Consider the following 22,699-nt stretch of genomic DNA (forward strand, 5'->3'; position numbering starts at 1 on the left):
ACACATCCTAGATCTGAATGAATGAAATATTCTTATTAACTACTTTTTTCTTTACATAGTTGAATGTTCTGACAAAATCACACATTATCAATGGAAATCAAATTTATCAACCCATGGAGGTCTGGATTTGGAGTCACACTCAAAATTAAAGTGGAAAACCACACTACAGGCTGATCCAACTTTGATGTAATGTCCTTAAAACAAGTACAAATGAGGCTCAGTAGTGTGTGTGGCCTCCACGTGCCTGTATGACCTCCCTACAACATCTGGGCATGCTCCTGATGAGGTGGCGGATGGTCTCCTGAGGGATCTCCTCCCAGACCTGGACTAAAGCATGCGCCAACTCCTGGACAGTCTGTGGTGCAACGTGGCGTTGGTGGATGGAGTGAGATATGATGTCCCAGATGTGCTCAATTGGATTCAGGTCTGGGGAATGGGCGGGCCAGTCCATAGCATCAATGCCTTCCTCTTGCAGGAACTGCTGACACTCCAGCCACATGAGGTCTAGCATTGTCTTGCATTAGGAGGAACCCAGGGCCGACCGCACCAGCATATGGTCTCACAAGGGGTCTGAGGATCTCATCTCGGTACCTAATGGCAGTCAGGCTACCTCTGGCGAGCACATGGAGGGCTGTGCGGTTCCCCCAAAAAATGCCACCCCACACCATGACTGACCCACCGCCAAACCGGTCATGCTGGAGGATGTTGCAGGCAGCAGAACGTTCTCCACGGCGTCTCCAAACTCTGTCACGTCTGTCACATGTGCTCAGTGTGAACCTGCTTTCATCTGTGAAGAGCACAGGGCGCCAGTGGCGAATTTGCCAATCTTGGTGTTCTCTGGCAAATGCCAAAAGTCCTGCACGGTGTTGAGCTGTAAGCACAACCCCCACCTGTGGATGTCGGGCCCTCATGGAGTCTGTTTCTGACCGTTTGAGCAGACACATGCACATTTGTGGCCTGCTGGAGGTCGTTTTGCAGGGCTCTGGCAGTGCTCCTCCTGCTCCTCCTTGCACAAAGGCGGAGGTAGCGGTCCTGCTGCTGGGTTGTTGCCCTCCTACGGCCTCCTCCACTTCTCCTGATGTACTGGCCTGTCTCCTGGTAGCGCCTCCATGCTCTGGACACTACACTGACAGACACAGCAAACCTTCTTGCCACAGCTCGCATTAATGTACCATCCTGGATGAGCTGCACTACCTGAGCCACTTGTGTGGGTTGTAGACTCCGTCTCATGCTACCACTAGGGTGAAAGCACCGCCAGCATTCAAAGGTCACCAAAACATCAGCCAGGAAGCATAGGAACTGAGAAGTGGTCTGTGGTCACCACCTACAGAACCACTCCTTTATTGGGGTGTCTTGCTAATTGCCTATAATTTCCACCTGTTGTCTATTCCATTTGCACAGCAGCATGTGACATTTATTGTCAATCAGTGTTGCTTCCTAAGTGGACAGTTTGATTTCACTGAAGTGTGATTGACTTGGAGTTACATTGTGTTGTTTAAGTGTTCCCTTTATTTTTTTGAGCAGTGTATATAGCTAATTCGCAGTAATCCCAAAGAGAAGACACGTGATGATTTGCGTTTGAAGAAAGGCGCTCACCATGGTGCTGAACACGATGCACGTCCTCCACTTCAACTCACACGGTTGACATGGTTTCATAAATACTATAGTACACGTCCGTGTCCGCTTCCAGTAGGAGCGCTTTGCTTTCAATTTTTATTCGACTCTGCGGAAATGATCCCCCTAGGTGGCTATAGTTCTTGCCAGGAGCATCAGTATCAAACCTGCAAATGCAAGGAATTTAGACAAGGAGGGGGCGGTGAGTGTAGAGAAGAGCGACAGCAAAGGAGAGAGCGGGGAAGGGAGATAAAGTTATTGCGGTGACGTGTCTAAAAGCTCTGCTTATTAAAAAAAATAAAGCTTCTCAACTCGTGCCTTGACAAAAGGATTCTATAGGAACAAATAAAGAAGATGGATATCATTATGGAGAATATCCCTGAAATTGAATGTGTTGACCAGGGCGAGGGGCTTCACTCAGACAGTGCCTATGGGTCATCTGCGGTGGACACGGATACAGAGGACTGCCTGACTCCCCTCGAGATCACTTTACCCTATAACGAGGACCTAATGCACAAGGTGATTAGGCTATTTTTTCATAACTTCACTTAACTTAGGCTAACTTAAAATCACCAAAGCGGCTGAACTCACATAAGACGTGCTAAATTGGCCAATTCTACTGGGGTAGCCTATCTCTATATACAGAATCTACCTTTTAAATTGTACTCTTTTATAAATATATATTTTAATATTTAAGTGTGTCTCTGTAATAGTATAAAAGTAAACTTTTCTGTCTGCGTGAACAATGCCTTCATTATGTGACATGGGAGGTCCTACAACAATCAGCATTCAACTTGAGTGGATATTTCAGTTGTATGTGTAATGTAGAGGTAATAATATCAAAGTTGGACTATGTAGGTAAGCAATTTGGAATGGTTGCGCATTGCAGGGACATCTCAGTGTGGGTTGACTGCTTGTGGAGAACCCATTCCCTTTGCCAGCTTCCATGACTTCATTCATCTCTCTCACCTGAATCAGCACCTGTCAGGTTTCAGGGGGCCCTGGACAGCCAGGCTGACAGCTGGACCGACAGCTTTTTTTTTGTCCAATGGGACAAAAAAAGATAGAACTTTGTCCTCCAGGTTACATCATGAAAATGTAACCTGACTATCACTTTCTATAGTGGAATGCATGGTTGAACTGCTCCCCCTTTGTTTTTGTGAGCCACAGCAACACACATACACCAGCAAGTGCCTACTCATAGGATGTATACTTTGTCATTATTGACTGCATTTTTATTTGTACTTCATGTGAGGACACTTGGAAATTAAAGGGATATGTATCATGGTTGGGGTCAATTCCATTTAAATTCCAGTCAATTCAGGAAGTACGCATAAATACAAATTCCAATTCTCTTCAATGCTTTTCAATTAGAAAAATGTGGTATTAGAATTGGAATTTGGGTTACTTTCTGAATTGACTGGAATTAAAATGAAATTGACCCCAACCCTGATATGTATGCTTCCTGTACATTCTCTGTTTCTTCCTATGTGTAATCGCATAGCCTTGATAGAACATCTTCCTGTTAAAGACCAAGGCTTCTTTTTAGGACATTAGCACTGATGTCAAAGTTAAGTTATTCTAGAGAATTTGCATCTTTCATGACTTTTTTTTACCTCGGAAATATGTGGGTGTGTGGAGGAAGTAGATGGGCGGAAATGTCATGAAAGAAAGATGAGACTTGGGGCATGTTATTCCTTTACAGTTGGAGACCAAATTCCAAATTTTTAGGGCAAGTATTTAAATTCATAGAAAGTATATATTATTTATCAATAGGCATCGAGTGTTATGCTAATAATTTGATCATTCTATAACAACTCCATTCCCCAAAGCAGCTTGATAAATCCAGCCCTAACGCCAACTGACTGAGAACACTCCAGTGTAGGAACAGATAGTGCTTATGTTGAATGTTTCCATTTACCCTCTGTGTTACTTTCACAAACAATGCAGCGTAATGACTCAGTGGGGGTATGAGGACATCCCCAGAGGTAGATTCTCATTAACTGAAGGAAAACAACAAGCTTTTGCTATATTAGAAAGAGAGAGATGTGCAGGGAGATGGGTGTTTCCTCTAGGTTGACAGAATCACATAGCCTTATAGTTTGACTTTGACTTAGTTAATTGTGAGACATCTGTGGGGGTTATTAGTCTGGGTACCAGTCTGTTTAGATATCATTCCACTCCTTGCCACTCCTGTCAGTTAATTAAAGGTTAAATAAAAAAATAAAGTTTTGCCACAGAGACTGGCCTGTCACCAATCTCTACCTTCAATATGCAGCTGGAATTACGGCTGAGTTGCTCATTGGTTGTTGAAAGAAACGGAGTACACGGACAGGGTTAGGGGGTCATGCCTGATTAACTAAAACAACTCAGGGGGGAGTTGGTACTCTCTTACTACGAGAGCTTGTGTGTTGCTATGGTAAAATAATCTCTCCCCTGCCCCCTGTGGTAGGCTACACCCCCACTTCCTCTCCATTTTCCCCAAACTCTCCCCACCCCCTGTTGCCCCCCCACATACAGACATTAAAGTTGGATGAGGATGACAAGAAATAGTAATGTAGTTGGTTGACAGTGGCTTCTGGTTGCTCAGGCCTTCACACAGGGTACACCCACTGTGTGTGTTTCTGCTCCATGCGTCATCAGACGAAGCCGCAAGTCTGCGTCAGACTGTTGTTGGTGTTGTGACCGTGTATCCATGAATGCTATCCTGTCCTAAGCATCCACCCCCACAATTAACCCTTAATAAAATATAAATAAAACAGGCAAATACAAAGAAATGTTATGGCACGTTATTCCAAAGCTTTCTATAAGTGAATGTTAAAGTCGCTTCAAAAGGTCAGTGTCTATTGGTTGATTTGAGATTTTAAATTGATCTGAGATTTTCAATCCCAGATTTGAAAAGGTCAACACTAATGTCAGCACTTATATCTAGTCCAGTCCCCAGACAGTATTCTGTAGGAAGAGAAAGAGTTCATCTGGGTGAAGACTAGAAATAATGTATTTTAGCTAAATCTACCATATCTGGTGAGACAGTAATGAAGTAATGAACATTTTCTTTCTGAGGCCTAAAAAATGAGAAAGTTGAGAAAGGGATGTGAGTGATTAGAGTGTTGGGGAGCTGAGTGGGCTGTGAGGCTCTATGAGCCAGCAGATAAGAGGCAGTGGGGCCGCCTGCTGGGAGGTGATAAATGTCAACAAAAGAGGCGAAGAGCGTCTGCTGACTGCTGCCACGGTGCCCCAGGCTAGCCACACAACGCCAGCCACCAACCTGATAACCATGGCAACAGGGCCTTATTGATGCCCACGTGCAATGCTCCCCTCTCAAATCAACAGCAGATCCCCGTTGGGATGACGCATGACCCACAGCAATAGGAAATCATTCCTATTGTATAAGAGGACCCTTGACTAAGTGTTGACACTCTCTCTCTCTCTCTCTCTCTCTCTCTCTATTAAATTAAATTAAATTTGCTTTATTGGCATGACGTAACAATGTACATATTGCCAAAGCTTATTTTGGATATTTACAATATAAAAATAAAAATGAGAATCAAAATTGTCAACGGTACAACAGTAACAACAATAACCAAGTCTCAAAATAACTATACATTCAACAATAACAGTAAGCATACAGTAGAGTACATGTGCAGGTTGATTGGTCTGTCAGACACTGTCTCTCAACTTATGGCAGGCAGCAATGCAGTGCGTTGCCAACCCACAGCTCTCTGCGTCCTCCCCCAACAGGACGGGTAGCCTACTCTCATCAGAGAGGTCTTTGAAACCTTGAATAAGGGTTTCAAAATTGGGGAAATGACACTCTCTAATTGTTTTATATTTTTTGACATTTTGTCAGGAAATGCAGCTCCGTCTCAGGTTCTGCTGTTGTGCAGTGGTTGCACAGCCTTTCCTCTACAGGGAGCCAGGTTTTCCTGTGTCTACCCTTCTCGATGGCAAGGCTGTGCTCACTGAGCCTGTACTTTGTCAAGGTTTTTCTAAGGTTTTGATCAGTAACCACGGTCAAATATTTAGTCACAGTGTACTGTCGATTTAGGGCCAGATAGCACTGCATTTTGCTTTGTGTTTGTGCTTGTGTTTCCCAATAAGCAATATAGTTTTGTTTTGACTGTGTTGTAATTTGGTTTATCCTGATTGATTGGATGTTCTGGTCCTGAGACTTCAGTGTGTTAGTAGAACCGGTTTGTGAACTCAGCCCCAGGACCAGCTGGATGAGGGGACTCTTTTCTTTGCTCAGCTCTTGGCATTGCAGGGCTTGGTAATGATATGAGACTGGGTCACTGTATTTTAGATGTTTCCAAAACTTAATTGCTCTTTTTTGAGTTTTTATTATTAGTGAATATTGGTCTAATTCTGCCCTGCATGCATTGTTGGTAGTTTTCCTCTGGACATGTAGGATAATCTTACAGAACTCTGCATGCAGGGTTTCAATGGGGTGTTTGTCCCATTTGATGAAATCTTGTTTTGCAAGTGGACCCCACACCTCGCTGCCATAAAGTGCAATTGGTTCAATGATATATTCAATTAGTTTTAGCCAAATTTTAATAGGTATTTCAATTTGAATGAGCTTTTTAATGGCGTAGAATTCCCTACGTGCTTTCTCTCTCAGTTCATTCACTGCCTCATTAAGGTGTCCAGTTGAGCTTGTTTTTAAACCTAAGTAATTGTAGTGTGTGCAGTACTCTATATATTTTGTACCAATTGAGAACTTTGGTTTTATTTCCCTGAGATCTGGATCTTCTCTGGAAAATCATTATTTTAGTCTTTTTGGGGTTTACTACCAGGGCCCAGGTCTGGCAGTACTGCTAGCAGGTCCAGGCGCTGCTGTAGGCCATCTGCTCTGGGGGACAGCAGGCATAGGTCATCTGCGAAGAGTAGGCATTTAACTTCTGAATTGTGGAGACTAACACAAGAGGCTGAGGATTTTTCTAGAATAGTGGCCAATTCGTTGATCTAAATATTGAAGAGTGCAGGGCTCAGATTGCAACTCTGACGAAGGCCCCGCCCCTGGTTCAAGAATTCTGTTCTTTTCTTGCCAATTTTAATGCTGCACGTATTGCCAGTATACATTGATTTAATTATGTCATACGTTTTACCCCCTACACCACATTCAATAACTTTGTAGAACTGTATGCCAAATAGAATCAAATGCTTTTTGGAAGTCGATAAAGCAAGCGTATATTTTTGTTTTATTTTGGTGGACATGTTAATCTATCAGGGTGTGTCGGGTGTAAATATGATCAGTTGTTCGATGTTTTGGTATAAATCCAATTTGGCTTCTCTCTGTCTCTGTCTCTGTCTCTGTCTCTGTCTCTGTGTGTGTGTGCAGAGGTGCCTGGAGAAGTGGGTATACTCTAATTTTGCCAAACATTTCCTAAACAGCCCGGCCGGCAAAGGAAAGGCACACAGTGTGAAAAATTCCATGAGAAACAGTGACATACACTCTGACTGACATAAAATGATCAATCCCATATTGGTCTTTCACAGTCAGGTACCCAATCTGTACTGTGCAAGTAGGCTAATAGTAGGCCTACCATTGAAAGATAAATGAGGATGTCAACCGGGTAAGACATTTAGATTTGTTTGTGTAGATACCCTTTAATTCAAGTGTTCAGGCACCTAGCACTGTTGTTTGGTTAGTGGTGTTTCTGTAGCACATATAGCACAAGATGGAGATCGCAAAACAAATGGCAATAATTGATGCAAATAATCATGATATCATTCTGATATCACTTTATATTACGAGGCACATTTTACCTTGCTTCGAAGTAGCCTATATAGCCAAAATCCCACCATAGAAATCTAGAGGTAATAATTTTCTAAAGTCTTCCTCTTATGCATACATATTGGTTTTCTTTCTGCTTTCTTTCATTGTCTAGCAGCCAAAGGTATTATCCTAGTCATATTAGCAACCCATGATAGTTGTTACATCTTTAGATCTCCCCTCTTTCTAAATATAGGCCTACCGCCGTGTGCACATTGCTGCACCTAAAATGTAAAGAAATAATAGTTTATCAACATTTTAAGCAAAACATTCAGATCTGTTCCATCAGACTTATTTATTGATACAGCATATACCTCCACTACACTACTTTGATATGCATCGTGGGGATTAAGAAGGGAGTATACACAAGGCCCACTGAAAAATAAGTGGGTATACACCGTATACCTGCGTATACTCTCCACTACACCACTGTGTGTGTGTGTGTGTGTGTGTGTGTGTGTGTGTGTGTGTGTGTGTGTGTGTGTGTGTGTGTGTGTGTGTGTGTGTGTGTGTGTGTGTGTGTGTGTGTGTGTAGCCTGCTGATTTGTGTTTGTCTGTGCTGTGTGTCATTGTGCAAGAGGTTTTTCAGTTGAGTGGGCAAGGAGAGATCTCTTAATGCTCCCTTTGGGGCACAGAGAGCATCGTCTTGAATCCAAGTAGCCATGGCTGACATGATGCTCAGGCTGCAGCTGCCTTATATCCCTGGTACATTCAGACTCATCCACTGCCATTTCTCTCCTCCCACCAGGTGACCTTCATAGCATCACATTATATTACACACATTGTATGGCATCAGGCAAGGGCATGTTCCGCACTGTAAGCAACAGATGCACATATACAGTAGGGTACGCTACACCCACTCATTGTACAGGCCTATAGATGAGCAGTGTGCTGTGCTGTTCTGTACTGTACACTCTTAGAAAAAAAGGTGCTATCTATAAAGTAAAATTGTTTTTTGGCTGTCCCCATAGGATAACCATTTGAAGAACCCTTTTTGGTTCCAGGTAGAACCCTTTTGGGGTCCATGTAGGACCCTTTCCATGGAGGGTTCTACATGGAACCCAAAATGGTTCTTCGTGGAACCAAAAAGGGTTCTCCCTGGAACCAAAAGGGTTATGCTATGGGGGCAGCCGAAGAACCCTTTTTTTATAAGAGTGCACTATGCTGTTCTGTGTAGTGCTGTGCTGTTCTATGTAGTGCTGTGCTGTGTAGTGCTGTGGTGTGTAATGCTGTGTAGTGCTGTGCTGTGTAGTGGTGTGATGTGGCTAACCTGCTCTCTGTTCTTCCTGCTATCCACAGACCATCATGGTGGGAGACAGCGGTGTGGGGAAGACCTCTCTGCTGGTCCAGTATGACCAAGGCAAGTTCATACCCGGCTCCTTCTCTGCCACTGTGGGCATCGGCTTCACGGTGAGTCTCTGCGTTATTGTCTGCCATGAGACATAGGGGACAAGTGACCATGAAGGACCAGATCACTTTGTTACTGGGATTGATGGGTCAACAAGTGTCTTCCCTTCCAGGGTCCCTGAATGCTGTTGTCTGAGGTGCCAATCATAATGATCTTTAGCACACAGTTGGGTGTTGCTAGAAAGCGGGTGTATGATTACAGTTAATGTTGCACCAGTTGGTCTGTTCCCTGATGGATAGCTGTGTTTCACAGATGTATCACTCACTGTTGTGAATGTGAACTAGAGTGATTGATTGTCTGCATAGACAGTCTACATTATCACTGTGGTGATGTATGGTGGGCTTCCATTCACAGAGAAAATGAATGAAAGAAAGAAAGAAAGAAAGAAAGAAAGAAAGAAAGAAAGAAAGAAAGAAAGAAAGAAAGAAAGAAAGAACGGGACTGTAAAATATATAAAGCTCAGGGTGATGCTATTTTCAGAAATAGACCTGACTGTTTTGTGATGTGACAGACAGTGATGACGAAGGCTTTGTTTGTCTGAAGGCATATAAGCCACACAAAAGCAATGCAGAAAACGGACACACAAAGCTGCTTACCTTGGAGATACGAAAAATGCTTTGTCATACAGTAAAAGGTTGTGACGAAAATGCAGTGTGTATAAAAAGGTTTGGTGGCACTTGCAGAAACGTTTGTTGTACTAGGTGGATAGAAGATTAACCAAGGTTCTCCAGTCTTTCTGTCTGACTGTTTGTCTGTCTGTCTGAGCTCACAACTGCCTGTAATGTGAATTGATGGAGAGAGAGAGATACACCCACAGACATCTCTTTTTCTCGTCTCTCTCTTTTGAACACTGGGGGGAGACAAACTCTTAGTCCAAGATTTAGCTGGTATCCATCCACATGATCATACATGGCTTGGCAATTAGGAGAACATTTTTGACATTATGTCATGTCAATTAAGTGAAAGAAAATGAGATTCTCATATGAACACTGTCTGTTTATAGTGTATTTCCTCAAGGCTACATATATCCTATGAAAATTAGACATTGGTGAGGAAAGACCACCTACCTGACATGTTGTGGATTAAATTGTAGGAATTTGTAGGGAATTCTGAAATCACTGGAATAGCATTAATTTAGGATTGAAACTGAAAAGTGTATTTTTCATTGGCAACACGTTGACAGCCGTTTAAATTGTTTTTATTTTATTTTATTTCGTTCGCTGAACTCCTCCTCTTTCATGATCAACGAGTTCAGTACCACCTGTGACTAATAACTCGTGCCATCACTGCCTGTTGCGGCCGTGGCTCGGTTGAAGACCTAGTTGTTTTCATTTATGAAAATGACAAAACACTGCCTAATTTCATAGGCCTAAATAGCATTATCTTCATTGGACAAATGACAATAGCAACGTCGTTTCATCTGCCAACGCGTAAAGAATGATGCGGATCGGTTCTAACGTTCTGCATAACTGAGAAATGTTTCCGCATATTGATCATTTTTTCTCCGCGAATGTAGCCACGTTCTCAAGAGAATCCCCCTTTAAGTTTTAACCACGACTCTATGATTGGCATTAGTTGATTCAGCGTCAAGAAATTGTTCTTAGAAAGCGCTGGGTGGTTTTGGACAACGCTAAGTGACTGCCGATGGACTCATTGCTCGTGTTAACTGGTTTTGAGTCACTGGCATCTCGGGAGGAACATCGCGCGGCGCGCTGACAGATCTCGGTGATACTGTGGTGATAGTCATTGCGATGTCCACAAAGAAGGCATCGTTGAAGGATAAAGAGACTAAAAACGGAACATCAAAATATGTGTTGGAGAGATGCGCCTCGGTTTGCGAGTATTTTGATATTGCCTTCAAGGTCTGTATTAGGCTATTCTTATTATTGGGATATATATTATTAGGCTATGTTTATTATGTGCTTATAACAGTATTATGCTTATGATCATGTTATGGCGCTGCCTGCTGGTATTAATATTGACTAGCCTAATTGAGAAGCTTCACTGGTGGTACAGGTGTCCATCTCAAATGAAGGAAAATCTATTAAAATACAGTAGCCTGCCTACTCTGCACACCAGTACACTCTAATAAAAAAGGGTTGCAAAGAATAACCCATTTGGTTCCAGGTGAAAACCTTTTTTTGTTCCAGGTAGAACCATTTTGGGTTCCATGTAGAACCCTCTGTGGAAAAGGTTCTAAACTCAGCAAAAAAAGAAACGTCCTCTCACTGTCAATTGCATTTATTTTCAGCAAACTTAACATGTGTAAGTATTTGTATGAACATAACAAGATTCAACAACTGAGACATAAACTGAACAAGTTACACAGACCTGTGACTAACATAAATTAAATTAGGTGTCCCTGAACAAAGTGGGGGTCAAAAGTAACAGTCAGTATCTGGTGTGGCCACCAGCTGCATTAAGTACTGCAGTGCATGTCCTCCTCATGGACTGAGCCAGATTTGCCAGTTGTTACTGTGAGATGTTACCCCACTCTTCCACCAAAGCACCTGGAAGTTCCCGGACATTTCTGGGGGGAATTGCCCTAGCCCTCACCCTCCGATCCAACAGGTTCCAGATGTGCTCAATGGGATTGAGATCCGGGCTCTTCGCTGGCCATGGCAGAACACTGACATTCCTGTCTTGCAGGAAATCACGCACAGAACAAGCAGTATGGCTGGTGGTATTGTCATGCTGGGGGGTCATGTCAGGATGAGCCTGCAGGAGGGGTACCACATGAGGGAGGAGGATGTCTTCCCTGAAACACACATCATTGAGATTGCCTGCAATGAAAACAAGCTCAGTCTGAAGATGCTGTGACACACCGCCCCAGACCATGATGGACCCTCCACCTCCAAATCGATCCTTCTCCAGAGTACAGGCCTTGGTGTAACGCTCATTCCTTCGACGTTAAACGTGAATCCGACCATCACCCCTGGTGAGACAAAACCGCAACTCGTCAGTGAAGAGCATTTTTTGCCAGTCCTGTCTGGTCCAGCGATGGTGGGTTTGTGCCCATAGGAGACGTTGTTGCCAGTGATATCTGGTGAGGACCTGATTTACAACAGGCCTACAAGCCCTCAGTCCAGCCTCTCTAAGCCTATTGGGGACAGTCTGTGCACTGATGGAGGGATTGTGCGTTCCTGGTGTAACTCGGGCAGTTGTTGTTGCCATCCTGTACTTGTCCAGCAGGTGTGATGTTCGGATCTACCGATCCTATGCAGGTGTTGTTACATGTGGTCTGCCACTGCGAGGACAATCAGCTGTCCAACCTGTCTCCCTGTAGTGCTGTCTTAGGCGTCTCACAGTACGGACATTGCAATTTATTGCCTCATCTGCAGTCCTCATGCCTCCTTGCAGCATGCCTAAGGCACGTTCACGCAGATGAGCAGGGACCCTGAGCATCTTTCTTTTGGTGTTTTTCAGAGTCAGTAGAAAGGCCTCTTTAGTGTCCTACGTTTTCATAACTGTGACCTTAATTGCTCGCCGTCTGTAAGCTGTTAGTGTCTTAACGATCGTTCCACAGGTGCATGTTCATTAATTGTTTATGGTTAATTGGACAAGCATGGGAAACAGTGTTTAAACCCTTTACAACGAAGATCTGTGAAGTTATTTGGATTTTTACTAATTATTTTTGAAAGACAGGGTCCTGAAAAAGGGACATTTATTTTTTTGCTGAGTGTACATGGAACCCAAAACGGGTCTACTTGGAACCAACAGGGTTTTACCTGGAACCAACATGGGTTCATCATAGGGTTCTCCAATCGGGACAGCCAAATAACCCTTTTAGGTTCTAGATAGCACATTTTTTTCTAAGAGGATGGCCCTTGCTTTTGTGAAGTTTCCCCTTAATGCAGCACAATATACCACATGGAATAAGAACAGCTGTTATCATTGTGGCAAGCTTCTATTCTGTTTACATTACTCTTAATTACCACACCACTATCAATTATGTGCCTTACCAAACACCAGTGCACACCAATTTCACCCCTCCCTTATGGATAATATCAGTGGTGGAAAAAGTACTCAACAGTCATACTTGAGTAAAAGTAAAGATACCTTAATAGAAAATGACTCAAGTAGAATTGAAAGTCACCCAGTAAAATACTTCTTAAGTAAAAGTCTAAAAGTATTTGGTTTTAAATATACTTAAGTACATTTGAGCAATTCCATTTACTTTTGATTCTTAAGTATCAAAAGTATAAACCAGAGGACACAATTAAATGTTGTTATTTTTTATTGATGGATAGCCAGGGGCAAACCAACACTCAGACATAATTTACAAACGAAGCGTTTGTGTTTAGTGAGTCCTACAGATCAGAGGCAGTAGGGATGACCAGGGATGTTCTCTTGATAAGTGTGTGAATTGGACCATTTACTTGTCAAAATGTAACAAGTACTTTTGGGTGTCGGAAAATGTATGGAGTAGAAAGTACATTATTATCTTTAGGAATGTAATGAAGTAAAAATGGGCAAAAGTATAAATAGTAAAGTACAGATGCCCCCAAAAACTACTTAAGTAGTACTTTACACCACTGGATAATGTATCCAATGTGACACAGGTTTATTTGATATGAATCACAGTATTCAGTCCTCCCATTCTTAGTGATATCTAAATATTGGCTCAAGGAAGAATGTAGCACTTGGTAATACAGGTTAACTGCATACCACGTAATAGTACATTTCTCTACAAATTTAGGGGGAAAAGTCCATGTTATTGTATTTAAAATGTAATTACAGTAAAGGTGCATATTGTTACATTGTACTTTTAATCATGAGCGTTTGGGGATTGATCAGAATCAGGAGTGGTTAATGGACTAGACCAAGCAGAAGTACAACAGGTCATTCACATAGTCAAGTAGTTTCACATCAGTCCCATGATGGTTTGTGCAAATATGATCTCTCATACATATCCACTCAGCTGTTTTACTGCAGAACACTACTCATGTTGAAATATGAATGATCAAATTAATAAGGGTAAGACCCACACACATCAACCACATCATTTAGTCTACAACCTTATAAAGATGAAATCGACGGATGGATAAAATATCCAAACTAAATCAGGCACCCAATAAATTACCAGGAAGTTCAGATGATGCTAAAACAACAAGAACATTTTGCAATAGGATCATGAGTCAGTGCTTTGACACTTAACAAAACTAGTTGTGAAAGTGAAATTCTAGTTTTATCATTTTCACTTCTCATGGATGCACAGCATGATGAAATAATCAACAGATGACTTTCAGAAAGTCATTTGCATATGAACCAGTTGAACTCTACGATTCATCTCTTAACACCAAACATTGTTCAGTGAAAGCTTGTTTGGTAATAACTCCATTCTTCTGGTCATGTGAGGGTTGGTGTCAGTGTGTTGGGCCCAGGTATGACCCCTAACCCCTCTCTCTGACGCCTCTCTAGGTGATGCTACTGGGAGACTCTGCGGTGGGGAAGACATGTGTGCTGGTGCGCTTTAAAGACGGGGCCTTTTTGGGAGGCAACTTCATAGCCACCGTGGGAATAGACTTTAGGGTGAGAGAGATGTCAGTAGACTCAGAGTGGGGTCAACTCAGGGTTGGAAGGTTCTTTGTGTCTATACATTCATAATGTATACATTATGTCTGCTGTTTCTATCTGTTCTTTCTCATTTCTAAATGGTCTATTTACAAGATAAACGCTAGAATGTTGTTGAAGAATCCATACATAAAATATTTTCCCATCCTATTTCAGTTAAATCTGTAAATCCAATAACCACTTTAAAGTGTTGTCTTGCAGTGATGATGGCTCAAAATGTACAAACCCTTTCACAAATCAGTCAAGTCCATAGAGTACTTCTGCTACTGTGCTGCATATGGCTCCAGAATGATTGTTTCCAGCCTGGAGGAAATGTACGTTACGTTACCCCCACAAACGATGCTCTGCCCTGGCTGGGGTCAAATAAACAAGCAGCTCTCATGTGGAGGACAGATTGGTGGGGGACAGATTTCCATAGCTACCAACCAGCTGCCGGAGAGACAGAGAGAAAAAGATGGAAAAAGAGAGAGAATATGGACAGAAAGAAAGACTCTTGCACCAGTGGATTTTGTCCCGCTCCCCCTCTAAAGAAAACACTCTATCTAATGGCTGGTAAAAAGGCGGTTTTGGAGGAAATTATGTTGCATTAAGGCAGAGTACTGTATTACCACTCTGTGTTGATGGTGTAGACATTAGGACTGCCTGGGATGGGAGTACAACATGGATAGGGATGTGTGGAGCGTTTATGTAGACAAATGGAGATTATTTTCTCCATGCTTGTGCAACAGGTAATAACTATTCATGAGATTCATAAATAAGTGCATTATAACAATGAGTTGTGTGCAGTGACCACCACGGCTACTTGCATTGCATCTGTATGGAACAGAAGATTATAAGGCGAGATGATTTTGAGACTGATACAGGATCAGTCAATATGTTCCTTGCTGAGCCTCCAGCTATACCAGTCAATACCCTGTGTGGATGGGAAGACTGCTGTGACTAGCTCTAACGTGGCAGGGCTATTTTGGCCCTGCTTCCTTGTAGCAGTTGCTCAGCATGCAGGCTTGTCAACGCGAAGCCGTGTGTGGCCAATCTGCGTAATAATTGGAGGGAAAAATGGAAACCCATGGCAACTAATGCAGGGGTTGGACCATGTCTGTTCTGCCAAGGTGGAAGTCTCAATGGGTGGTGACTCCCATTAAGAGGGGCCATTTTAGAAGATTGGACTCACTTCAGAGAGAGTGTGTGTCTGTCACAGTGTGCTCACAGGAAAGGCAGGGGCTGACTGTACCCGGGGACTGATAGTGGAGTAATGAGGTTAGCTTAGAGGAAGTGATATGTACCAGTTGAATAGTTCACTTCCTTCATTTCAACATTGTTGCTTGTGTCATGTTTTCACTTAGTGACTTTCCTCCTGTTTTCCCCTGAAATACAAACAGGAAGTTTAAAAGGCCAGGTTGAGGTTAACTGGTTCAGTTACCTGCATAATAATGACACCTACACAGCAGACTGACCTTACAACAAGCTGTTATTGGTTGACCTCTACAATGTGTGCCATTGGATTTGTTCGTGGGTGGGTGTATGTAAATATGTATTTGGGACTTAGATTTGAAGGGTCACATCATTTCACATGACTTGGGCATCTTATTCCTCCTCAATCTTCCATATTCCTTCTATATTTCCTTGAAGAGCACCTTTCACAAGATATGTTTTTCACTAATCCATATCCGTAGCTAATATTCTTTTTTTCACTCATGACTATTTTAGAATCCTGCCCAAACAGGAAATCACATGGCGTCCCTGACAGCCACAGGAAATTAGCGGGGGAGTGGGTTGTTATTTTGCCAGTCTTCGTTCTCACTATTGTGCAATTAAGTCTAATTCCAGGACCTCTGTAGTGTGGGTGTAGCAATTGGCTTTCTTTGCCGGCCTCTGAAGCTCCTCTTAGTTTTCATGTTGTCTGTATGAGTCTATATAGCAGTGGCGATTTTAGCATGGAAATCTTGGTGGGGCTCCCCCCAAAAAAGTGGGATGCATGCCATCAAAGCCACAACACTAAACAATACACGAATAGCACTATAACAGTGACAAACGGTGCCCACAAACTGTTAGGGCCTACATAAAGCTGTCCCAACACCTTACCACCGCTAAACCTGGCTTTCAGCGGAGCCTTGTCTGGCAGCGAAACAGTTCATTCAGCCTCATTTACTGCCTTTTAAAAAACATAGCTGACATGGCAGACTTGCTTAAAACAAATGTGGTTTCTACTGACAAATTAGATGTATAAACTATGGCATAAGGGGACAACAAGCAGATAAGAGGCAATCCGTAATTTCGATTAAGACATTAATGAACGAGCCACGACAGGCGTAGTCAATATAACTATTTGTTCAGCACTTTTGAAATGTATAGCGACAGAATTCAGAACATGGGCCGTTCTTACAGTGTACTCCCTGTACAAATCAGAACCTGTCACGACTTCTACCGAAGGTAGCTCCTCTCCCTGTTCGGGCGGCGGTCGGCGTCGCCGGTCTACTAGCCATCACCGATCCCGTTTTGTCTTTGGTCTTTTTCACACATGGTTTCATTTGCGTTCATTTCTGTGTGTATAATTGTAACCTGTTGCCTGCCTCAGTTTGTGTGGGATTAGTTGTTTATTGTGAGGTGCTCGGTAAGGTATTACCGTTACTTGTTTTCACGGGTTCTGAAGTATATGAGTGTCGGAACTTTGTTTGTTCCTCCGTGCGCTTTGTACGGGTTTTCTGTTGTCGAGGGCGTTGTACCTTTTGATTGTGCCATTCCTGTGTTGGTGGACTTTCTTATTAAAACACGCCTCTCAGACATCCCTGCTCTCCTGCGCCTGACTCCTACACCTCTCACCTAGACGCACGTTGTCACAGAACCGTAGGATTAAAAAAAGGGGACATATAAACAGACAATGAAAGCTTTTACAATATTCAATGATTACAGTTCTCCAAAACAGGTTATAGGCCATATGTGCACCACCAAGTTAGAACAGTAGGTGAAATTAAGAGGTGAAGTAGACCAAATTATGAGGGTGAGGCACATTGAACGCCGTTTGGGTGAAAGCTGTACAAAACAGTAGTCAAACAAACACTGAGCCAAATAAAGCACTGAGCTAGGCTGAAACGACCAACATTTTATGGCTGCCTGTTTATTTGCAGCTTTATTAACTCAATGATATATATATTTTTTTACATTGTTTGCAAACTGCTATGTGACACATATTAATGCCAAAATAACATGTAAAACAGGCAAGCCCACCCAAAAACAAATATATATATTTATTTATTTTATTTTTTGAAAAAAGGTTGGGGCTCACAGGCCCACCTGCCCTGAATGACCGGTCGCCACTGCTATACAGCATGCTGTGCCATTTTCGGTCTGTTTGTTTGTTCTTTAGAATATTCTTGCTTTCTGAAGCTTCTTAATATTTAAATACCTGTGATTGTTTTGTATGAGTCTCTCTATTATGCAAAAAGACCCCCATAGACAGTCCTGTGGTTAACTGTTTCCTCTCCTCAGAATAAAGTTGTGACGGTGGACAACGCGAAGGTCAAACTCCAGGTGAGAGAGCAGGGACCTCTACACCCAACATTGATGCCACTATTCCTGTGATCCTATCCCTTCCAGTCTAATTCATTAAACCACAGTCAGTATCATAATATTACACAGTGGGCAGTGGTGTATGTGGTCAACACGCAAGTGTCCCTATGTAACCACAGCGTATCTATTGCAAATATCTTATCATATCCTGTTCTATTGACAATTCTGGCTAAGAGGTGCCAAACATTTAAATGCCTTTGGTGGGTTTTGTCTGAGCAGCACACCACACTGCATCCCATTGCTGGCTTGCCTCTGAAGCTAAGCAGGGTAAAGCAGGGTTGGTCCTGGTTGGTACCTGGATGGGAGACCAGATGCTGCTGGAAGTGGTGTTGGAGGGCCAGTAGGAGGCACTCTTTCCTATGGTCTAAAATAATATATCCAATTGCCCCAGGGTAGTGATTGGGGACATTGCCCTGTGTAGGGTGCCGTCTTTCGGATGGGATGTTGAACAGGTGTCCTGACTCTGTGGTCACTAAAGATCACATGCCACTTATCGTAAGATTAGGGATATTAACCTCGGTATCCTGGTTAAATTCTCAATCTGTCTGTCATACCATCATGGCTACCTAATCATCCACAGCTTCCAATTGGCTCATTCATCCCCCTCCTCTTCCCTGTAACTATTCCCCTGGTCATTTCTGTAAATGAGAATGTGTTCTCAATCAACTTACCTGGTAAAAAATAAATAAGCCACGTGACTATTCTAATGTATTACACTGTAAAATATATTGATCATTAATGTCACGCATTTCCCATTATGACGTGCATGCCATTGCATGCTCATTGGTTGCTGCTGATTGGGATATTGTCCCGTTTTCCAGGTTTATTACATTGTTATAATTCATTTTTCACCTCTTTCTCCCAGATCTGGGATACTGCAGGACAGGAGAGATTCCGCAGTGTCACGCACGCCTACTACAGAGACGCACAAGGTAATCTCTGCTATATTGAAACACTTCCTGGTTGTGTGTGTGGTAGAATGCTAAGAACACAAGGCTGTGTGAGACTCTCTGCCTTTCTCTTCTCAGCCCTCCTCCTGCTCTATGACATCACCAGCAAGTCATCCTTTGACAACATCAGGGTGAGAAACATATCATGTCACTCTTCACTCCTCCTTATCTCCTCACGTCTTCTCATAAGCCCCCTTTTAGAGGAAGAACCCGGAATTCATTTTACATGCCAAGTAATATATGGCCTCCACATTACATTACTGAAGTGACCTCCACAATGACATTTCATGATATTTCCAAGAATCCATTTTTTTAGTTTTTGAAGGTTTGGGGATAAGGGGAAGTGCAGCGCAGAATGGAGAATAGTAACCAAAGCAGCAGAGCAGAGAAATTGATTCTGTTTTTGTAGAGAGGGTCTCCTTTAGCACTGGCATTTTTACTGACTAATCTCCTTTTTAATCTCTCCCCCCCCTCCCATATAGGCCTGGCTGACTGAAATTCACGAGTATGCTCAGAAGGATGTGGTCATCATGTTGCTTGGCAACAAGGTGTGAGCTATACATCCTTTTGGTTTTTGTAGAGTGTATCAAGAGATGTCGTCATACCAAAAGTAACAATAAGAACACAACACACACAGAAACATATTTGTCTCTGCTATTGACTTTGTAGCCTAATTACACACACCCACACACACAGTGTCTCAGCCTCAGAGTTTATATTGAAGCTGAATTTTTTATTTTTTTATTTCACCTTTATTTAACCAGGTTGGCAAGTTGAGAACAAGTTGTCATTTACAATTGCGACCTGGCCAAGGTAAAGCAAAGCAGGTTGACACATGAATACATGTGTTGTGATGATTTCAAATAGAACTGGTGGCATCTCCAGTTCAGCAGCACCCATAGATCATGTGCCCCCTCTGGTGGTGCTACTACAGAGACACTGGGTCATTGCTGTCACGTTCCACCAGACATACTTTATTCCCAGAGCTGGGGAGAGCAGCAGGACAGGGCACATTTCTCTCTCTGAGCAATGTTTGGCCTGTGGTCAGACACTCAGAGGCAGCCTGGAGAATGCCCTGGGAACTGCTGTGGCTTGTGTGGGCTGATGTAGTGGTGCCTCTGGATCTAATGGACTAGTTGTGTCCATGACTCTCCTCTGCTCTGTCCAAACAGACGGACATGGCCGGAGAGAGAGTCATCAAGCGTGAGGAGGGAGAGAAGCTGGCCAAGGTAAGAGACAAGGCCCACTTAAGTGGTTGCTCCACTCTCCTACCGCAAAACACCAAGTAGCCTCTTCAAAAGCAACTGCACAGCACTGTGAAATGAAAACAAGCTTGAAATGTTGATTTATATACTGTACTTGTGAACTGATGTTCCCTCAAGTGTTGGAGGGCTGTATCACTCTGAGTGTTTGGTAGTGAGTTCATTCATATGATGAATGTGGTGTACTTAAGTAGTGCCATTAAAAGCCCTGGATGCTTCTCAGGAATATGGAGTCCCTTTCATGGAGACCAGTGCCAAGACTGGAGTCAACGTAGAGCTGGCCTTCCTGGCTGTAGCAAAGTAAGTCACGACTCATGTTATTTCTAAATGAAAGTTGCACTGTATGTGAAAGGGCAAAGACATATTGCCCAATTATGTTCCTCATCTCTCCTTCTCTTTTCCCTTATGTTTTCAATTTCTCTGCTCTGCACTGCTCCATCCCACACACTCTCTCTCGTTCTCGCTCTCGTTCTCTCTCTCGTTCTCTCTCTCGCTCTCGCTCTGCCAGGGAGTTGAAGCACAGAGCTGCCCAGCAGCCCAACGAGCCCAAGTTCCAGATCCATGAATACATTGCGTCTGAGAAGCAGAAGTCTGGCTGCTGTGGTGGCTACATGTAGCTGAACCTCTCACCAACTGTTACACCACACCAGGCCACAGTGAGAGAGGAGCGAGAGAGATACAAACATCTACGGAGGGAGATAAAGAGAGAGAGACAGAGCAGTAGAGAGACAGTCCCCCTAAAATAGCATCATCCGATAGCGAGTAGTCAAAAAGAGCAGAGCAACCACATTGTGAAAAAGAGAGCACCTGGTCTGCTCACCACCTACTTGGAAAGCCTATGGCAACTAGACAACCCTCATTCTGCCCCTATTAGGAGAAAAACCATGTCAGTATTTTCAGTTGGATAGAAATCCTTCAACAGTGTATTTAAAAAGTGAATTTATCTTTGAAACATGCTCAGATCATTTAGTTCATGTGTATCACATGCTGCAGCCTGTCAGCCTGTCAGCCGTACTCATTATTGCCATAAGGAAGGATTGGAAATCCAAATGGAATTTCTTGCCCCAATATTGCCATATTTACAAAGAAATGAAGAAATGATCTGATCACTTTATGTAAAGATGTTAGCTGGAATGAAATACAGATTTTTTGGGGCTCATGGCTTCATATGTTTCACCACATTCTATTCAGGACTAAATGCCATTATACATGTTGTACGAGGAGTACCCTCTACTACTGCGGTGTCATACACAGCCTGTCCCAGATGCGGCCTCTACCGGCTAAAAATATGTCTAATGACAGTCATTTTGTAATTATACTCCAAATTAAAAGTATTTTCTGAAATGTTGTGGTGAAATGTTAATTGAGGTGGTGGTCAGAAGTTCCAGCATGAGTTTTGATTTGCTTTTAAATGTGCCATCCACCATGTGCCATCCACCAATGAGAGAGCTCCCTCAGACACTGTAATGGATGTTATTGTTGTGTCTCTACTGTACATGGGTTGTTCATGGGTTGCATTGTGTAAAATGTTCCTTTGTATTTGGTTCATTATGAATGTTTGCTTATTGAATTTGCTTGATGTCACAATTATTGTCACTCTCTATGGAGGTGTCACAGTGATCACAAAGTGCCATGGAAAAGTGCTTTGTTATCGTACAGTATATAAAAACTATTTTTTGTAATGAAGATGGTGTTTTTTTTATTGCAGTGTGTGTTTGTATATCTGTTCTTTGAGTCTCTGGTGAGGAGGAAATAGGTCTGGGTTTCCCAACTGGCGGCCACTGGTGGTTTTATTTTATTCTGAGCAACAAAAATAATACATACAGTACCAGTCAAATGTTTGGACACAACCACTCAAGGGGTTTTCTATATTTTTACTATTTTCTACATTGTAGAATAATAGTGAAGACATCAAAACTTGAAATAACACATGGAATCATGTAGAAACCAAAATGTTCTTAAACAAATTGAAATCTATTTTATTCAAAGTTGCCACCGTTTGCCTTGACAGCTTTACACACTCTTGGCATTCTCTCAACCAGCTTCACCTGGAAGGCTTCTCCAAAAGTGTTGAAGGAGTTCCCACATATGCTGAGCACTTATTGGCTGCTTTTTCTTCACTCTGATTCCAACGCACACCAAACCATCTCAATTGGGTTGAGGTTGGGAGATTGTGGAGGCCAGGTCATCTGATGCAGCACTCCATCATTCTCCTTCCTGGTCAAATAGCCCTTGCACAGCCGGGAGGTGTGTTGGGTCATTGTTCTGTTGAAAAATCTATGATTTTCCCACTAAGCGCAAACCAGATGGGATGGCGTATTGCTGCAGAACGCTGCGGTAGCCTTGTTGGTTAAGTGTGCCTTGAATTCAAAGTAAATCACTGACAGTGTCACCAGCAAAGCACCCCCACATCATCACACCTCCATGCTTCACGGTGGGAACCACACATGTGGAGATCATCTGTTCACCTAATCTGCGTTTCACAAAGATACAGCGGTTGGAAACAAAAATCTCAAAGGACAGATTTCCACCAGTCTAATGTCCATTG

At 42.8% G+C, this 22,699-nt stretch overlaps 1 protein-coding gene across 3 annotated transcripts; it reads left to right on the forward strand.

The window, feature by feature from the left end:
* The first annotated feature begins 1,587 nt into the window (after positions 1-1,587).
* On the forward strand, positions 1,588-21,837 carry LOC110486574 (ras-related protein Rab-37). Of its 3 annotated transcripts, none has more exons than XM_021558285.3 (9): positions 1,588-2,133; positions 8,690-8,800; positions 17,859-17,900; positions 18,805-18,871; positions 18,968-19,020; positions 19,372-19,437; positions 20,062-20,118; positions 20,375-20,451; positions 20,660-21,837. In XM_021558285.3, exons 1-9 carry the CDS (start codon positions 1,969-1,971, stop codon positions 20,766-20,768), a joined length of 747 nt encoding a protein of 248 aa, XP_021413960.3. In that variant the 5' UTR covers positions 1,588-1,968; the 3' UTR covers positions 20,769-21,837. The 3 variants fall into 3 exon arrangements, with proteins under 3 accessions (XP_021413960.3, XP_021413961.3, XP_090052940.1); XM_021558286.3 differs by lacking the exons at positions 1,588-2,133; positions 8,690-8,800 and adding exons at positions 9,825-10,660; positions 14,220-14,330; XM_090196814.1 differs by lacking the exons at positions 1,588-2,133; positions 8,690-8,800 and adding an exon at positions 10,037-10,660.
* Positions 21,838-22,699: the final 862 nt, after the last annotated feature.

Source organism: Oncorhynchus mykiss, chromosome 13, assembly GCF_057628025.1.
Source record: "Oncorhynchus mykiss isolate SJ-2025 chromosome 13, ASM5762802v1, whole genome shotgun sequence".
Taxonomy (NCBI): Eukaryota; Metazoa; Chordata; class Actinopteri; order Salmoniformes; family Salmonidae; genus Oncorhynchus; species Oncorhynchus mykiss.

What these genes read in the sequence shown, in the direction of transcription:
- LOC110486574 (XM_021558285.3), top strand. Translation starts at nt 1,969, where the DNA reads ATGGATATCATTATGGAGAATATCCCTGAAATTGAATGTGTTGACCAG. An exon ending in CTGTGGGCATCGGCTTCACG is followed by an intron (nt 8,801 to 17,858) that starts GTGAGTCTCTGC and finishes TCCTCTCCTCAG; the next exon opens with AATAAAGTTGTGACGGTGGA. An exon ending in ACGCGAAGGTCAAACTCCAG is followed by an intron (nt 17,901 to 18,804) that starts GTGAGAGAGCAG and finishes TCTTTCTCCCAG; the next exon opens with ATCTGGGATACTGCAGGACA.